General features: G+C 42.1%; 2 protein-coding genes across 6 annotated transcripts in view; one reads left to right on the top strand and one right to left on the bottom strand.

The window, feature by feature from the left end:
* Window positions 1-7,550, bottom strand: part of LOC119654628 (protein lifeguard 1-like) — a 32,996-nt gene extending 25,446 nt beyond the window's left edge. For all 5 annotated transcript variants that reach the window (XM_038060103.1, XM_038060137.1, XM_038060111.1 and 2 more), the window contains exon 1: window positions 7,355-7,550. The gene's annotated coding sequence lies outside the window, so the exon portion shown is untranslated. The remainder of the gene's footprint in view (window positions 1-7,354) is intronic.
* A 6,230-nt stretch (window positions 7,551-13,780) lies between these two features.
* Window positions 13,781-20,071, top strand: LOC119659102 (kelch-like protein 8). Its single transcript, XM_038067028.1, has 4 exons — window positions 13,781-13,891; window positions 18,980-19,460; window positions 19,552-19,777; window positions 19,838-20,071. Exons 2-4 carry the CDS (start codon window positions 18,980-18,982, stop codon window positions 19,983-19,985), a joined length of 855 nt encoding a protein of 284 aa, XP_037922956.1. The 5' UTR covers window positions 13,781-13,891; the 3' UTR covers window positions 19,986-20,071.

Raw genomic sequence — 20,071 nt, forward strand, 5'->3', positions numbered from 1 at the left:
AACGCGCCGACCATAGCCTGTCTCCCTAGACAGAAGGCTTTCGACTCTATATGACAATACGGACTCGCTTCTTCTGCTTCTTTTTCTACAGCCTTTGTCCCGTTCACAAGCGGGGTCGACTCGTCGTGAACGGTTTCGCCATTTAGCTCTATCAAATGCCTAACCTGGATGCAATCTTTTCCTTTTAAATTCCCATACACCGTATCAAGCCACCACTTTTTGTCGTTTACCATCGACTTCGTTGTTCAGACCAATCATGGCACGATTGGTGTAACCCCATAGCGATCGCGGATATCCTCATTTCGGATGTGATCAAAACGTGTCACGCCACTAATCCAACGCAACATCTTCGTGTCCATTACAAAAACACCAGTTGTGGAACGCCAATTCATCCAGGTTGCGTTAATGCGTGAAGCAGTTTCGTAACGCAGTTTTCCATTGACTGGTAGCGTTGACCCGTGGTATTTAAATCGCTCAGTTCTGGGCAGATCACTGCCGCTGACAGTGATTGTGCCGGTTTCATGGGGATCGGTCGTCAAAAATTCAGTTTTGTTTAGATTCAATCTGAGACCGTGTTGCATGAGCCGATTATTCCACTTTTGGACAAGTTACTTGAGATCACTTTTGGTACTAGATGCTAGGAAAACATCATCTGCATAAAGCAGTGTGTAGGGCGTTTGACGTTGGATATCCCGTGTGACGGTGTCCATAACAAGAACAAAGAGGAGTGATTAGAGGGCGCTTCCTTGGTAAACACCAACAGAGACACGACGCGGTTTTGATACACCTACTATACTTTACTTTTCGAATCGTAGTAGAGCAATTGAACCAGCGCACGAGTTCTTATGGCACTAAGTGTTGTCGTAACCCATACCAGATGAGTTCGTGTGGCACACGGTCAAACGCTTTCTCTAAATCAAAAAATGCAATATAAAGAGGGCGATGCTTCTCACGGTGTTTCTCCATGAATAACCGCGCAGTGTGTATTTCGTCAGTAGTTCCGCAGTTTTTGACAAATCCAGTTTGATTCACAGTTATTTAAACAATTTCACGAATACGGTTGTCAAGAATGTGTGCAAAAATCTTCATGGTATGCGAAAGTAACCGGATCGGACGGTAATTTGAACATTCTGCTGAACTACCTTTCTTTTTCCATATTTAAACAGTGGCTCTTTCTTGCCAGTCAGATGGTGTTCTTCCTTTCTGAATAACCCGATTAAAGAATTCACTGAGCCACAGTGTTGGGTCCCAGCTTTCCGCTTTCCAGACTACAGAGGCGATGTCGTCAGATCCTGTGGCTTTCCCCGATTTTATTCGTTTTATTGCCTCCTCGACTTCAGTTGCGCTGACAGTCAGTCCTAGGCGTTTTACATGAGCACTTGTCATGGAGACTTAATCCCACGGTCTACTTAAGACACGGATTGATCTTGTCACCACAATCAAAGCCCCGCCGAAGCAAGCTACGACGGTACCAGTCTATACCAAGTGCATGGCTTAGCATTCATACTAGTGGATACAAGACCTACCTAAATCTCTACCGAACTAAGGAACGCAACACCACGTTGAGGCGCGAAGGTCTCTGTTCGCTTGAATGCAACCACAACCCCCATGAAGTTCCCATTAAACGGCCAACCGCAAACAACCGGGCTGTACGCACATACAACAGAAATTTTCCTGAAGTATGTGAGTCCAGGGGCTATCCCAGTTCCCATGGTACCAGTATACCCCTGATAAGGTTTCGTGACCAATTGCCACTTCAGATGAGTCCCCGTGCAGACTCGGGTTTGATCGCCCTGATTAGGCCTTTGGCGCATGCGCCTACTGCATCACGGCCGGCAAACCAAAGTGAGTACTGCGTCTCCCGGTGCCACCACTATGGAGGTTCTCCTCGACCAATTGGTTTTGGTTTGGCCGATAGGGTTGCCGCCCCATCTTCCTCACCGCTACCTCTGAGCACCAGTTGCGCTGACAAGTGGAACTGCTCCAAATATCGGCAATGATTGTGGAAGTGGAGGATGAGCAAATTCTTTAGTTCTGCTCGAAGTATTCTCGCCATCTATCCCTTGCGGTTCGACGGTTGGTAAGCAAAGTACCGTTCTTGTCATTAACACAGCAGAAGGGTTCGATACCCTGTGCGCGCTCGTTTCGGCTTCTGGCAAGTCGATACAGATCTCTCTCGCCATCCCGAGTGTCCACTTTATCGTAAAGATTTTTGTAATGGTCCGCTCGGGAGGCAGCGACCGCTTTCTTTGCTTCCCGGTTGGCATTCTTATAAATTTGCCAATTGGCCAGTGTTTTATCGTCGAGAAATCTTTGATAGAAGTGTTTCTTTTCACGGACCTTTATTTCAACATCGTCATTCCAAAGCCAAGTATCTCGGTTTATGTACCGCTTACTCGGCTTGGTGACCCCGAGGGCTGCGCAGAGGCCGCTTTGGGAATCGTGTCTTTCATTAGGTTCCATGATTCTTGCATATTCGTAATGGTTGGTAATCACATAAGTGAGATCATTTGTTCTCACGAAATCGCCACCATTTAATGCGCCACGAGCCAGTGCGTTTCTCACGCTGTTTTATCGGTGGCTTAATTCGCAGGACGGCAATCAACGGCCAAAGTTGAGGTGCGATGGTCTCATATGGAACGACTTTGCAACCATTGACAGTGATAAAATGTCCGCATCTAATAAGAATTGCGTTTTACTGTTCCCACTATAAAATGTAGGAAGATGAGACAAACGTTTGATGAACCACATATTCATAAGTACAAAGTCATGGGTATTCACAAAATCGATTATACTGTGCACGAACTAAGGTTAGCCGCACTCACTGTTTTGAGCAAAATAAACAATGTTGTGGACATGTTTATATTTTGTTTTGACTCGATTTACCGTTATGCACATTCTCTCGACACTTTGTGTGATTTCACCCACAGTTGTCATTTGTTATTCAAGCGAATCACCATGGGTCATGGAAAACCACTGACCGAAATGGAAAAGGCGAAAATTGCGACACTTAAGACTAAAAGAACATGTCAAACCGGAAAATTGCAAAAGAAATTAATCGGAATGAAAAAGTAGTTCGAAATTTTCTGGATGATCGTGAAAATTACGTGACAGGCTGGCCATCGACAATATCTCCAGAACAAAAGCGACACTTGATACGATCTGCAGCCAACAGCAACAAGTTTGCTCGTAATATCAAGTTGGAAAATAATTTACCCGTTGGTGTTTGACGTACCCAAAAGATTTTAAGTGGTTGCAGCTACTTGAAATACAAAAAAAAATGATGCGCAGGCCTATGTTAACTTCAAAGAATATTGAAGTCCGTAAGAAGTTCGCTCTAGATCACATTCATTGGACAAAAGAATGGCAGAATATTATTTTTCCGGACGAAAAAAAGTTCAATTTCGATGGCCCAGATGGTTTTGCCTATTATTGGCACGATTTACGCACTGAAGAAAAAATGTTCAGTAAGCGTCAAATTCGGCGGTGGCTTAGTAATGATATGGGGTGCTATTGGCCATTTAAAAAACATGCCTCTGTCATTCATTTCGACCGGAATGAGCGCTGTGCATTATCAGCAGATGATTGGCCCTGATTTACCAACGTGTGGCTTCGAATGTGCTGGTCTGAACTGGCAATTTCAGCAACACAAAGCACCAAATAACACATCGTTCAATAAGTCCCGGGACTAGCGTAGAAATGGCGCTAATAATGCCATTTATATACCAAGGTTCAGAAGTATGAACCTTCAGATAAGATGTGTCAAAATTTGATGTAATTCGAAACATAACCAAGAAAGCTATAGTGGTTAAAGTGACGCTACCTTTGCAATCGTGAATAAAATGGACCAAACCGAGTTTCGTGTGTTGATAAAACATTGTTTTCTAATGGGAAAAAACACTGTTCAAGTTCGGCAATGGCTTGAAAAACGTTATCCGGACTCTACTCCGTCGAAAACAAACATTTGTCGGTGGTATGCTGACTTGAAACGCGGTCGTGCTGATACAAATGATGCGGAACGTTCGGGTCGGCCAAATGAGGCAGTAACTCCCGAAAACACAAGCAAGTATTGAAAATCGTGATGGGTGACCGCAAAATGAAAGTGCACGAGATAGCTAAGATGGTGAACATATCAACTGGTAGTGCATTTACTATTTTGCACCAAAAATTGGCTATGAAAAAGATTTTTTCCAAATGGGTGCCGCGTTTGCTCACAATGGAACAAAAGCAACAACGTATCAATGATTCGGAGAGCTGTTTGGCACTGTTTACTCGCAATAAACAGGATTTTTTGCGTCGATATGTGACAGTGAATGAAACATGGATTCACCATTTCACTCCGGAGTCAAGTCGGCAGTCAGCTGAATGGCGTACGACCGATGAAAGCCGCCCGAAGCGTGCAAAAACACAACAGCCGGCCACCAAAGTGATGGCGTCCGTATTCTGGGATGCGAATGATATAATTTTCATTGACTACCTCGAAAAAGGAAAAACCATCAATAGCGACTACTACATAGTGTTATTGGATCGTTTGGAGGCCGAAATAGCGAAAAAACGCACACACATGAAGAAGAAGAAAGTCATCTTTCATCAAGACAACGCACCGTGCCACAAGTCAATCAAAACGATGACCTAATTCAACGAATTAGGCTTCCAACTGCTTCCTCATCCTTCGTGCTCGCCGGATCTGGCTCCCAGCGACTACTGGCTCTTTGCGGATCTCAAAAAGATGCTCCAGAGAAAAAAATTTGGCTCAAATGAGGAAGTGATCGCTGCTACTGAGGCTCATTTTGAGTCAAAAGACAAATCGTTCTACAAACATGGCATTGAAAAGTTAGAGAAGGTTTGGAATGATTGTATTACCCTTGAACGAGATTATGTTGATGAATAATAAAGAATTTTGCCGATAAAATGTTGTTTTCATAGTTAGTCCCGGGACTTATTGAACGATGTGTTACATATGGCCAGATCAACTTTGGCTTATTTTGAGCAACGTGGCATACGGCGTTTTGACAATTGGCCATCGAAGTCACCAGATATGAATATTTTCGAGAACGTATGGTCGAAAAGTTTATGAAAATGGCCCGCAATATAGCAATAAAGATAAACTCAAAGGACCTATCAAAGTGGCGTGGGCAAACATCCGTCATGACAAAATCCAATCACTGTATGACAGTCTCCCGCAGCGAATCATCGCTTTACATGATGCCAGAGGCAAATGGACCAGGTATTGATTGACAACCAATACGAAAATGTTTTTCATCCAAAACAGTAAGTGCGACTAACCTTAGTTCGTCATCATCATTACGCGCTTCGAACCCCTTTCCCCCATAGCACTTTATCGTCTGCCTTTTCATCCACATGACCATTAAGGTCGCCGGCAATGATGATGTAGTCGTCAACAGGCACGTGACAAGTTTTTTCATCGAGAAGTTGCCAGAAGGCATCTTTCTATAATAGATATCAGGTCGACCTGTGTGTGGTGCGTACGCGGTGAAAAGTGAATAGTACGATCAGCTGATATAATGGTGAGCTCCATCAGCCGATCATCAAATGGCATCACGGAAACCCTCTGAGATGGCAATGCCAACACCATATTGAGTATGTGAGCTACCAAAATAGAGAAGTTTGTAGCCATTTTTACTGCGTTCACGTCCAATATCGCAGCTTTTCGCGCCAGAACATCGGGTTTCTTGTAGAGCGCAGAAATCAATGTGCCTTTTCCGAAAGGCTCTTGCAAGTTCCTCGGTCTTTCCAGTTAGGGTGCCAACAATTAGTGTGCAGACACGTATTTATTTTGTTCGGACTAACTTGCGTACCTCCTGACGCCGTCCATGCGTCAAGAGCCATTGCTTAATTCTCGACAGGACCGGGGCCCGTCCTGCTTGGCTTATGACTCAATCCGATCATCTTGTTTCTAACGATATTGTATGCATTTTCTTGGTCGACCTGTCGAGGACCAAGAAAAGGTTAATAAAATGTTGCTTTCGCAAATGTGACAGCGTTCGTTCGTGAACGGAATAAAGAGAAAAGGGAGATGAAATTCTTTTGTAATGTACATAGTCGCGTTCGAGTGGTTACTGCATCATCAAGAAACCCCGTCATAAACTTGAAGATAAAACATTCAGATATTATTCAGAAGAAAAACAAATAGAACATATTTTCAATCGAAAATAACAAAGACATTTCTAACTGGGATTCCCCGAAAACATTCCGCAGAAGCTTGTCTGATGGAGAAAATGCGACGTTGCAGAATTTTGTTACCCGTATTAAAGCAAAATAGGGAATACAAAAAAATTGGTTGCTCCTCTTTTTGGCAAACTTAGCATAACTCTTCCCCATTCCTGCTCCTTTTACACGCTCCTGCTGTGGCTTCGCCAGCAGAAAAATCGAGAGATTACAATCGAAAGTAATTGCAAAATAAATCTATGATGTGTTGATTTTTTGCGACTATTGCTTTCACCAATCGTTAACCTTTCACCTGGTAAGCACCCCATTAACCAACAGCTAACGTACGCACGATACGAAACGCTACTGCAATTAGAATGGCTAACATAGAAGCGGGAAGTCGTTCTAATTCGAGACTTAAGGCATAAAATTTCGCCTCCACTTGTTTCCAGGAAGTGATTTAACAAATGCAGTGAGGGAATTTGGGCCAGAAGCTGAACTGTGCGTCATCCATTCTCCGAAGGTAACTTGTCACGATTCCATAATACCCTAGACATAGGGGAGCCTCTGGGGGAAGGCGACTAGTCTGGGGTGGGGTGGCAAAAACACATGACATCCCCGGCCCAGCGTCGACGCAACCCACATTTTGTATGTAAACATCTAAGCATTCCAGAACATACTCGAAAGACCTTTATGCGCTAATGTAATTATCGTGCAGCACCGTCATCGGTTATCTCGCATTTTACACTTTGTGCGGTTACCCGTGACCATTATAAACGAATCAGCGCGGAAATTACGACGTCGAACAAATAAACTTTGCGACGGCCCACTGATAACGTAGCCGGCCGTCTTCCCCCTGTCAAGAGGGCAAAAAATCGCCGAATTGCAGTTCTGACGGGAAATGAGTCGTCGAGAGGATCCCCCGATCTTCCAATCAGCACAAATCGCAATGTTTTCATATCTCCAGCTGGGAAAGTTTGCGTCGCTGAAAATATGAATCATCGCCTCGGATGCTCTTATGTATGGTCCGGAATGTTTTGAATTTCATCAGAGGTCGTCTTTTTCCCACACACATTTCGCATCACTTCGTACACGTATGGGTTGAGCAAAAATCGATTGGTGTTTTCCACAACACAAATACTACGTGAATCTGGTTGCTGCGAAAAACATTCGCCAGTCTACTTACCGTCAATTTACTCGCTTCAGACGAATTAAACGCGTGAACGGAACCGATTAACCAATGAATATTGTACACTCTCGATTTCAGACGATTAAAAACTGGGAATTCACTTTAAAAGTCACTTCACAGCAGAATTGCAAGGTTTTCATGCAATACAAGAAGAGCTGACGTCTCACTGCGGTCGGAATCTCAACTGACAGGGTGATGGATAATGCCAGGGAGCACGAAATCCAATTGGGAAACATAGTGCAGTGGAAAATATCGTATGTTTGCCGAAGCTTGACATGACACTTCCCGCAGTTTGAAAATAGGCGGAATCTTGAGTCAAGAGTCCGACATAAATGAATGCGAATTTAGAATATCTCAACCCTCAAAACCAAAAACAAAAAAATGTGGAAAGGACAAATTAATTCCCAACTCAAATAAAGTAATAGCTAAAACTATATAAAAATATGCCAATGGTAATTTCGAAATCACTGGACAAGCAACTGGAAACAACTCTAAGGAAAAAATGCGAAGTATTTTTTCCCAATTTCCTAAGTCTCTAGTTTTTGCAGGCATTTTCAGTTAAAAAAAAATGTCGCATAGAATTGAAACAACTCGAAGGCTAATATAGTTGGGACGTTGAAATAAATGCTACATCGTAGTTAAGAAGTCACTGTAAAATAAGAAAGTCAAACAGTAAAAACGGAATAAATTGAGTAGGATCTCCAAAGAACGGTCTAGACCTCGAGACTTCACGTCTTTAATAGAGTAGTTTACTCCGAGTGGGTTTTGTTTTGTTGACTCTTGAGTCAAGGAACGCCATTAAATCTCTGTGTCCTTTCAGGGAGATAATGTGTGAGAACCAAAAACCCCAGCTCATATCTCGCAGAACTGCTAGCCTTTGGATTAGCTCCATCCCATGCCGTCCGGTTCCATATATTATCCCGCGCAGTCGGTGTTCACGAGTGGTAAACGTGTTAGGGTAGTTCGGTTGGTTAACAGCCTTGGTGTCCATGTTGGTGACAAAGTGATGCACGCTGGATTCTTATCGTAACAGAGTGTGCGCCGAACGTGGGGCCCGAAAGGTGGCATTTCCGCTATCTTTTTGGGGTTTACACCCACTAGGCTTGGTAGTATTAGAGTTCGAGCTTCCTTCGTTTGAGAATACTCTGATGCCCATCCTTTTCTAAGTTAGAGCTCGACGCTCTTCAACGGATTCCTCTACATAGCCGGCTGAAACTATTGCCAAGGTGCCAGAGTGGAGGGTATAGAAGGAAGTAGAATTGACTTTGTCCATCCGGGAATTTAAGTTTCCCTTACCCGGATGACCGTGTAGGTAAGATAGTGTCCGTATGGGGCCTGGAGTTCTCGGGAGCCTCTGACTCGATGCCGATTGGCAGTTTCTTGGATCGGGTGGAAGATAACCTGGGAGGGCAGTTTCACTCCTTGCGTCGACATCTCCACTTGTTGTTAGCAGGACCTGCCCTAGAATAGTATTGACATTGTCGGCGGAGGGCTGGTCCTCTGCCCTGGAATCGACTGTGCGATGAACTGCTAGATCGGTTCGGTGAACCTGCCTCCGATGGAGATATCAGGAGGCCCATGGGCAGCCGATTCCAGGGAGCGGACGAGCCTTTCGGCGAGTTATCTCCAGGCCATTCTACAGCTGGAGGACCGCCTATCCACGCCCCTTGCAAACGACGAGTTGCTCGAAATGCTGCGAGCAGGGATGGGCATTCACACCGTAGCGCAGCTTCATCAAGCTGCTGGGAAGCTGGAGTTCCTGAATGGGGAGGACCGATGGGGGGAAGGTTTGGAACTTCTCGGAAACCGAACTCTTCACTCCATCCCTCCTCTCGTCCCTCCCTCAACCCCATTGTGAGTGAGATCTCCAACGATTCAGAACTTACCCCTTCGAACGTCGAAGAAGTGGACAACCAGCTGGAGGCTATTTTGGCAGCTCCTTTGTGCTGGAATTGTCATTAACCTTGCTGCCGATGGAACCTGTATCGCGCGGCCGATAGGGTATTTTGCTACGGGTGCGGCGTCCCTGACACATGTAAACTGACTGCACTGTGCATCAAAAATGGGCCCGGAGGGAAGCACCCTACCACCAGCGGCTTAACATCGTTCGCGTAACTGGCTGAGCAAGTCCTACATGAAAAATTAGTCCCCATCTGGAAATTACGCCTCACGTTAAATACAGCAAATGGAACTCCTTATCTCATGTTAACAAAGGTTTCTGCTATGATCACGTTCAGAGGATCTACAGCTGACCTGTAATCATGGATGATGCCCAGTCTTAGTCAAAATCTATTTTTGAGAGTTGATTTTGTTTGCGCTTTTAATTTAGCACCTGGCCTTAATCTCACAAACGGTATTCGGTCTTCGAAAGGTTCGTGAGCTTTGGAGACTATCGATGATACCTGTGGCCAGCGGCATGTTCTGTTGCCCGTGTAGGAGTTGTAATATTTGGGTTTCCGGGGGAGTTAACAAAGGGGTTAATTGAGCGACTTCATGACCACTCCCTGTGCTTGTGTTTGCTAAGACCTTACATCGTCTAAAAAGCGCGTACTTTTGGCCCCATATGGCTCAACAAGTGAAATTATATGTGAACAGTTGTACTACGTGCTAAACTACGAAGGCGCCCAATCAAACAGTTCGCCCTCCTATGGTTCTCACTCCACTCCCTGATAGGCCATTTCAAAAACTGTTCATCGATCTTGTCTATCCGTATCCACAAAGTATTATAATTCAGAAAACGTCGGAGCTGTCGGCATGCTTCATCACTTCACAAAATTCGTTGTCGTGGAGCCGATCCAGCGTTTGTGGTTGAAATTGTAGCCCGATTTCTAGTAGCTAGGATATTTAATGTCTTTGGAGCCCCCACAAAAAGAAGCCACAGGACCTGACAACATCGCAGTTGAACTATGGAACTGGAATTCAACACTATGGCTCAAAAAGTTCTTCAATCGGGTTATTAAGGAGGGTAGAACACCATCTGTCTGGACTCAACCGTTCTAATATAGAAAAAGAATGGCAGTCCAGTAGCATGTTCAAATTACTATCCCATACCATGAACATTTTTGGACGCATTCTTGACAGCCTATTCGCAACGTCGTTGAAATAATGTTGAAATATGGTAAACCATGACCAGCTTAGTGGTTAGAGCGCTAGGATGTTGCAGTGGAAGATCGCGGTTCAAATCTTATTAGTAGTAGAGGAATTTGTATCGCGGTTGGATGTCGGCTACCAGTCCACCCAGCTGTGAATGAGGGTAATCAGGGTAATAATCACGGACGAGCGCAATGCTGACCATATTGCCTCTTACAGAGTTCCGTAGTCCTATAATGTGCTGTTACGGTCTTGAATAACGTGCTCTAGTACGCTTCAAGGCCCACTTCAACGTGTATGTCTGAATGTAGATGGTGTTTTCATAGCGGCTTATAGCAAAGCTTATCTTGAACAACTTGCTCATAAAAGGAATGATTGCCTCTAGACGGAATCTGAATAAAATCTAATTTTCGACGACCGATCCTAATGAAACAGGCATCATCCCTACCAGTGGCAATGACCTACCCACAGCTGAGCGCTTTAAATATTTCGGATCAATGCTAGCAGCCAATAGTGAACTTCATTATAAAATTGCTTCATGCATCAGTGAAACTTAGATGAAGTGGCGTTTTTTGTGATCGACATATCAACGAACAACTAATATTAAAAATTTACCGCAGTGTTTTTCGCCTTGTTACCCTCTATGAGTCTAAGTACTGACCGACTATTAAAGGCAATGAATGGCGCCCCACCGTAATGGAAAGAAAGATGTTGCGTTGCATCAGTGGCGTAACACACCATGATCACATCCAAAATGAAGACATCCTCGATCGATATGGGATTACACCGATTATGGAAAAATAGCGAGAGAGGCATCTTCAATGGTATGGACTTGCCAAGATTGGTATGAATATCGAAGTCAACGATAGCTGGATTCGCTGAATAGTGATTTGAGAGCTTTACGACTTCATTCAGATCAGACTCTTGGCCAAGTGGAATGCCGAAATCGACCAAGACTGGCCGATCCCGGTTCCGAATCGAACAAAGACTGATGAAAACCAACAAGAAGACTAATGAAGAAACAGTCAGCCCTGCAAAAGAACGAAATTGTTTCAGTAGCCTATGCTGACTTCCAAAGGTAAGAAAGGCCTTTTGAAATATATAATGGAGTCACTTTAATTCAGCCAATAATTTCATCAGCTCCTTGATCTTAGACTTAACCTAACCGTGGTTTTATCTACAATTCATGACCAGCCCCGAGCCATCTAAGTTCATTCAATTAGTAGTTGATGCACTGCATCTAAATTTCTTATAACTATGACCGTTGGCAACGTACTCTAAACTCTATACCAGCGCTTTTTCTTTAAATCTTGATCAATAATTCAGTAAGTTTGAACTAAGCTTATCTTCAGACTAGAGTGAAGGATGCATTATTCATCAGGTGATACTACAGCCAAGATTTCTCTAATGTTTAGCTCATAAGGCACGTCGCATCCATGAATTATAACGATGAACAAAAGCACATTTTTCTCCCTAGTTAGGATCGAAATCAGTTCTAGAGAAAGAAGAAGTTAAAAATTAGGCATTCGACTGAGTGTAGAATTTTTATTTTTCTCGATCCTGAAAAAAAGAAATATCATTTGAATGGGATTCTATATGTCGCAATATTGTAATATAAGTTATTTTTTCTCCACATGACCTATAATTAATGACTACCAGTTCCGAAGATCTACTCAAATCCCCATTTTTTAAGCTCGTAATACTATAATAATAGATAGTAGTAATAATAGATTGAGCAGGCAGGGTCTCAATCTTCTTGCCCAAGAAATAGCCTGAAGACTAACTGTTATTGTATTACTCGCAGCGTCTAATTTGTATACCCCGATTGATACACGATCACATTCCGTTCTACCGAGAACCCCGATTTGTTACTTTTGTGTATAGTCCTCTTGGTCTCAGTATATTTCTCGGGTGATATCACTAATAGTTAAAAAAAAAGACACACCTAAAATCACTTCGTTAATATTATATCTTTTTGCCCTCCTTATCTTACCAATAGAAGGTCAAATTCCTTTATTCGATTGTTTGAATCCCGCTCTTTGAAGCAGACTGGATAGTGGATGGCATAACGTTAAAAACCAGATTTAGTCCTATAAATATGCAGTTGGACACTTGGGGAACCTATCTATCATCCTTTTCATTACAAGCGATGCTCAAACACCCCGGCAACTAAATCAGAAACGTTTCATCTAACCAACCCAGTTTAGGCATACCAAAATTGCATGACCACAGCCACAAACATTTCCTACCAGCCGACGTCTAGCAACCATTCATTTTCGGGCGGAGATATATTTTCTCAAAGATGAATCCTGAAATATATGATCCGAACGCCACTTGAGGCTTAGCTAAAGATTTTCAAATATCAGCACTTTAGTATGAATGTATCTTCATCTTTTTATTCAGCCCTTGTCCCGTCTACAAGCGGGGTCCGCTCATAGTGATCGGTTTCGCCATTTTATTTTATCAAGTGCCTGATCTGGGTTTTAGTATGAATGTATGCATCCAGTAAATCCGGCATGAATGAAGCCCCCAGGTTTTATTTGTTGAAACCCTACAGTACCAGCATAATCTGCAAAATTTCTAGCATTGTTCCATCATCTCTGTGGTGCTTCTACATTAATTTGAAAAAAAAAAATACAAAAAAAATTGATAATTTTGACTAGTTCTCATTGTCCGCCCTCCTCTTCCCCAAATTCCATCTTGGATTAAATAGATAGCGTGCAGTTCCCCTAGTGTTCACATACAAATATATGCTAAATATGCGCGGTATAGATCCCTAATAAGTAGGTTAGGGCACGCATGCTCTCCATTACTAGGCCAAAAATAATATCATCTGGGATTGCAGATTTGTATCTATGAAACGAGTTAAATACCCATCCAAAGAAAATTACCATTACTAAGCACTCTTGAAACTACATGTACTACAGTTGTAGCCTTGACTTTCAGTATTCTATTTCTGCCGACAAGAAATAAAGTGAATAATGTAAATACGACTTTAGTTATTCAACCACTTAGCATTTATCAGCTGATTTGGACGTTTCTGATGACGTCATGGGAAGCATGGAAACCATTCCCTGCACACCCCCTCCATTTTCAGTTTAGAATGAAATTGTATCTTCTGTCAATTGCATGAATCATGGAGGGGCATTCGCAAAATAAAACATTCTCATTTGTTTTTAAGGCATTGGACCAATAGCTTTGATGAGAATGGAGAATGAACTTGCCCCGTTTCTTCGAAGCGGCGTTTGCTTCACAATTTCACAAACTTTGAAATAAATGCTACAAGAGTCGATGGAGACGACATTTGTTCATGCACATGGTAAACACAAATTGTGTGTGGAGTTAACAAGTGCATCTTCTTGTTTTCCCGAAGTGTTGTTGCTTCTTAGATATTTTTCCTTCTCAAAGTCGAAAGAATTGGAAAACGATTTTTGATTTAGTGAGGTTCGTAATTGATTAAAATAGACAAAAAGTGCAATTTTCACAACCTGCTTCGTTTCATTTTGTGCATTTTTAACTGATTACTTTCTATCCCTTCCCAAATGTTTCGTTCTAATTGAAGTGCTAATAGGAAGACCAAGAAGACTATACAGGATATCCCGTTTATGATAGTACAAATTTTAATGGTAGATAGTACCACTTGTTTGAGGAAAATTGGTTCATAGAATGGGCGCTCTGTCTTTTACCATTGCAGTGTTATAACATGTTTCGTGAATATTGTCAAAAAGCTTGACTTCCCCAGAAAAATCACAATTTCCCACACCCTCAATAATTTAATCCCAGATTTGACACCATTTTTCCAATTGCGAAAATCGTCTTCACTTCGAAAATATAACTGTTTAAATTTGAAAGAAATTTCAAAATCGATTTTTTATAATTGGGGAAGTGGGAAATTGTGTTTTCATTAAGATCCATTACCATTAATCCGAAATGAATCTTTAAGGAAGTTCTGCCTTTAGTTACCGCTGAAAAGTGGGACGCCATAAACAGCTGTTTGATGTCCGTTATAGGACCTATACACTGTCAAATTGTGCAACGTTGTGTTGTGCAATTGCATTTTCCATACACTTAGTGAAATTTTGTTCGAACATTAGTTACAAACTGGAAAGGGTATGAATATGAATAACATGGCATTAAATGCTATTGCATCTATCTGTATTGCTCTCGCATGCGTCTCTTAGTCAGTTTAAGGATTATATTTATCTTCCTCCCTTATTCTTCAAAAATTGTTTGTGGATGGACCAAAATCCTTTTGGGTATTTTTCAACCTCATCCCCGGAGGTGGTGTGGAGTTAGTGGAGGGAGAGAACATTCGCGCTGGTGCGGGAGGGGGCAAGGGTGCGGTCCACCTCTAGCCCCGCTTGCACATTGGCACGATAATTACCCTACCAGCTTATTTATGATTTACTATGATGATGTCAAAATATCCCTTTACCCCCTCCTTTACCACTGCGGGAATAGGGCTCAAAATTAAACCCTATCGTTTAAAACGGGGTGTTGACCACCGCCGTCCTTTAGCGGACTTAGAAAAAGACACCCTTTCTCTCTCTTCTACACATCCTCCCCATTCTGTCCTCCTCACGAGATAGGCTTGAAAAATCAACTTGGCCATGATTCTATGAAAGGAACCCCAATTGGAGGGGTCATAACATTTCAGGGGTGATGTGCGCCACACGTTTTTATCAAATTTGAAGCGGAGGCACCACCTCATTTCTCCTCCATAAGCTTGACACACCCTCTAGAGATGGAGTTTAAAATTCAACTTCTACCAAAATTATAATTCAGCCGTCAGCCGCAGAAAAATATTGCGCAACGAAGCGCTATATGCCCATACACAACACAACGTGTTGCGCAAACGTCTCCATTGTGCTAAAGATTCCAAACATGTTTGTAATTCGTCAAACATTTGCGCAACACACCAAACACGCCCATGCATTGGCAAATTATTGCGCAACAGCCTGCGTTGCGCAATTTGTTTCATAGTGTATGGGCCCTATAATAAGAGCTGCTGCCGCGTGCTCGCAGCAAACGGCAGCCATGTGCTTGCACCCCGTGGGCGCACACAAATGCACTGCATCCCTTAGGCGCGGAATTTTTTTCGCGCAATCCCCATGGCGTTCGAAGATGTGCAATGATTTTCCGTCACCATAAAATTTCAAAGAATGTGCTGGGAATTGAATCTCCTATGTATAGTCTTCTTGAGGAAAACTATACAGGTGGTTGTATAATAGTTTCGCGAAAACGGAAATTGTTGCTAAAATGAACTTCCTAAGTACAGCGAAGTGATTCACGTCTTCTAGAGCGGCTACGGCTGAATTAAGTTGCAAGTGAAAATCTTGCGCGCTGAACTGGCAGCACCATTGCTATTCCCGTCCCAATGGCCTTCGCGCTCGGCGAAGAGGGCGAGACTGTAATTATTCTTGGGGACCTCGGTGCTGTGATCGTGTTGTCGTAGAGCCAATGGAACCAACTGAAGGTTGCAGGTTATAGCAGAGTTTGCGGGTCTGCAGCGGTTGAGATTATGGAACCTGCGAGGATGGGGCGTTTGCCCACTCGAGGTAAACAGGTTGCAGGTGGTCCGTAAAGAGGGTCGTTTTATCAGCTGGTTATATCGCTACTTCTTCATGGTATCGATGCGGTGGGAAACATATTGCATAAGGTAACTCCCCTACTCTTCGCAAAGAGAAAGCTTGATGAAATCCACGTGGATGTGATCGATGCGAGGGTCAGGGGTTTTGAAATTGCCAAACTCTATTGTGGCGATATATTTCTGATAGCATTCCTTGGCCCAGTGCGATTTAGAAAAAGGCAGGCAGAGTCGAACTGAAAATAAATACCAATAAAACCAAGGTCCAAGTCTGCTCGGTCACTCCAAGAATATTGAGTTGTCTATCTTTGCAGCCTGGTTTTTGCTGATGGTGGCACCAAACCAGCTGCCGCTCGATATATTAACAACGCTCCGCAATTTTGTCTAAAATTTCGAAATGCAGATGCTTCAACACTAACGGTAACTTGAGGTTATTCCGCACAAATGTTCCCTCTGTGCTACTTTATGGGAGTAACATATGGAAAGTGACTGTCACTATTACTCGGAAGCTTAAAGTCTTCGTTAATACCTGTCTCCGCCGCGTCGTCGGGATAATCTAGCTCCATACGGTCTCGAATAAAGAACCGCGTTGGCATGCAGGTGAACCGTTGGTAAACATATCACACTTTAAGAAAAGACAACAGTTCCATTCCTGACTGTGACATGCAGTAAAATAACAATATAGTGGTCCACTACTGCAAGTTGCTTGGAAAAACCTCGCAGAAGCTAAAGCACATTTCAGCAAACCGGCGGCGATGGCGCGTAGGGATACTAGGTTGTTCAATATGTTTTGCGGTTCGATAAGAAAAACCCAATTTTATGGTTTGAAAAACAACTTCTTTTTTCACGATTTTTTCCAGAAGCTGGCCTAAAAGGTTACAATAATATTCAGAATTTATTATTTTACCAGTTTGCAAGTAATCCCCAAACAAAATTCCTTTCGCATCCCAAAAAATTGATACTAACACCTTCTTGGCTGATTTCTGGACACGAACTCGTTTCGGAGCCGAAGAGCCAGGTTCACACCGCTCTTTACCTTCATGTTTTAATTCAGGATCATGGTGATAGACACAAGTCTCATCCATAGGGGTGAATCAACTCACAAAATCAACTTTATACTTTCGAAAACGTTCTAAATGTTGCTAAGAAAATCGCATTCGAATGTGTTTTTGTTCCATTGTTAGCTTTCTGAAACCCAATACATCAGTCAAAATAATTTTTACACTGGCCAATAAGATGCCTAGGGTTTCTACTAAACCTCTTTCAGTTACTCGGCGATTTTCCAATACGATATCCTGTATTTTCGCTACGAATGCTGATGTTGATGATGTTTTTGGACGTCCTTGATGTGGATCGTCTTCAAGGCTTGTACGACCACGTCGAAATTCAGCAACACATTTCTATACTCTACTAATTGAAGGCGTGCTTTTAAACCTAAAAATAAAAATTCAATCACTGCATCATACTTGATTTTTTCCAGTGTAAAAAAATACTACTAAATGGCTTGTAAACAAAGAATAATTGGCAGATTGAAATGAAACTTCACATACGTTGATAGGAAGAGTGTGCCAACATAACAAAAAAAATGTATGCTAGTAGCAACGTCTTCTCTTATCGAACCACAAAACTTATTGAACATCTTGGTACTTGAAACACTGTGCCCAATTTAGGGAATAATGGAAACTATAAATTGATGTCTATAAAATGCTTCTGTTGTAGGTTCAACACATTCGCATTCACATTCGTGAATGATTTTGTTTGATAGCACATATTAAGAATAAGATACAACCAATCCTCTCAAAAGTCACCCTTACTAACGGGAAGTGATATTGTACATTAGGGCCGAATTCCTTAATTCTTCTTCTTTCAACTAGGGATGTACTATCAGATTCTAATAATTCAAATTTGGAGTAATCAGAGAATACCATTCGTCTTCAACAGTCCACTTTCCAATCACATTATTTCTATGTGCCATCCAATCTTTTTCCGGGTAGATATCGTCAGCAACAATTTTTTCTGGTCTTCAAGCTGTAGAGCCTGCGTCGCTGAACCACGAACACTAAACGCAACCGGTTGGTTGTTCATTTCTCAGCGCATTTTTCAAAATAGTATGAAAGCAAAAGTCATTGCGCATTTTCGACCTTCTACGGTAAATGCGCGAGAAAAATGTTGCGCATTAGGTTTGGTGCTAGTGTAGTGTATGTTATGCAGCGCATTGGTGTGCCGCCACATGGTTGCGAGCACATGGCATATGACATTGCACAGTTATTTATGGCTTACCACATGGGATGGGGGAACACCCAAGAAAATCATCTAGCCGCCATCGACACACTAAAACATGAACCACGAGGGCCACCTCCTAGTTCGCTACCTTGTCCTTACTATACAAATACGCAATGATATTCCATGCCCCTTAGCAACTGATTTACTCCTCGTATATTTAGTCTTCTTGCGCTGAACCATTCTTATACCAGCTAATGTGATTCCTACTTCCTGTAATTTGAAGCAGTTACAAATCGATTTCGCTAGGATACTCGCAGTAAAAGCCGTTTGGACCAGTTTGTAGTTACCTAAACTTTTCTGATCCCTTTTTTTATCATCAGTAGCTCACTTTTTAAGATTTTGTGTCGATTAAAATCGGTTTTCTGTCTGTCCGTCTGTCACACGCACTTCTCTTAGAAACGTTACCCCTATTGGTATGAAATTTGAGAGAAGGTGGGAACTGTGAACTCCGACGCATGCAGCGAGCAACATCGTTTTATGTTGATTTTAAGGGAGAGTCCCCATACATGCGAAAAGGGGTTGTAATTTTTTTTGGTGCCGGTGGAATCTAAATTTGTTCAAAGGATACCAGTTAGGCAAACCCTTTAACCTTCTTCTCCTCTTTGAAAATCACACTATTGGTTTAGTAGAATTAACTTTTGTTTTTTTTTTCATATTCTTAGATGGCATCAGAAACTTCAGCAGTTGAAACAGGCATTTCTAAAGATTTCGCTGAAAAATTAACTCTGGACACAGATTCAACATTCTACATTCTCTCACGATGCACAAAGGGTTATTTATATGAATTCAATATCAATACAGAATCGTTTATCCAAAGTGCTAGTCGTCCTCCCTTAACCAGATGTGCAATAGCGAAGTACAATAACCTGATCTATGTGGTAGCTGGTCAGCGAGAAGAGAAACCAAGTGACGCTGCTCTAATCTACGATATAAACAAAAAATCCTGGACTGAACACAATATCCCCATTGGTAACTCGTTCCTTACAGTTTGCACCGTAGGCGACCAAATGTACCTGTTTGGAGGCATCGATAGTAGTGAAACCCCACAGAATACTTGCTTTCGTTACGATTTCGAAACAGATCGTTTAATGAAACTTGCAGACATGGAAAAATATAGAGGACAATGTGCTGTCGCTTATTACAGTAAATATTAGAACTTTTATCCCATACGCCCCATGCACTAATTTTTTTATTTTATTTTTTTTTTTATTTTTATTTTCAAATACACAACTAGATTCCTCTATATATGTGATGGGAGGATTTAGTTGTTGGTTTAACAATGCCGTAGAGCGCTATGATCCCAGAGAAGGCAAATGGTCAAGAGCAGGCGAAATTAATGGTGGAGGAGCATGTTCTTCAGCTTTAGTAAAGGATACTGTTCACGTCATAAATACCTACACTGGAAAATATTGTAGCTTCGATCCACGATCCTTACGTGGTGCTCCCGAAAAGTATTTAGGGTAAAAATTTGTCAACAATATTTTTTCTTCAAAAACAGTTGATCTCATTTTATTTTGCAGATTTGAAGGAAAGCAATGGCTTGCCTCCATGGATAATAAGCTATATTTACTTCATTTTGGAGGAATTAGTGTTTACGATGAAGCCGATGATAAGTGGGCAAACGTTCTAAACTATACATTTTATAAATGTCCAGCTTTTATATGTTGATTTTGAATATTTACTGATTTTTTGTTATGTTATTCTGAAATTCAGACCACAATAATTGTTTTTTTATAAAATTTATATTTATGCCA

The sequence above is a fragment of the Hermetia illucens genome, chromosome 1 (genome assembly GCF_905115235.1).
Source record: "Hermetia illucens chromosome 1, iHerIll2.2.curated.20191125, whole genome shotgun sequence".
Classification (NCBI taxonomy): domain Eukaryota; kingdom Metazoa; phylum Arthropoda; class Insecta; order Diptera; family Stratiomyidae; genus Hermetia; species Hermetia illucens.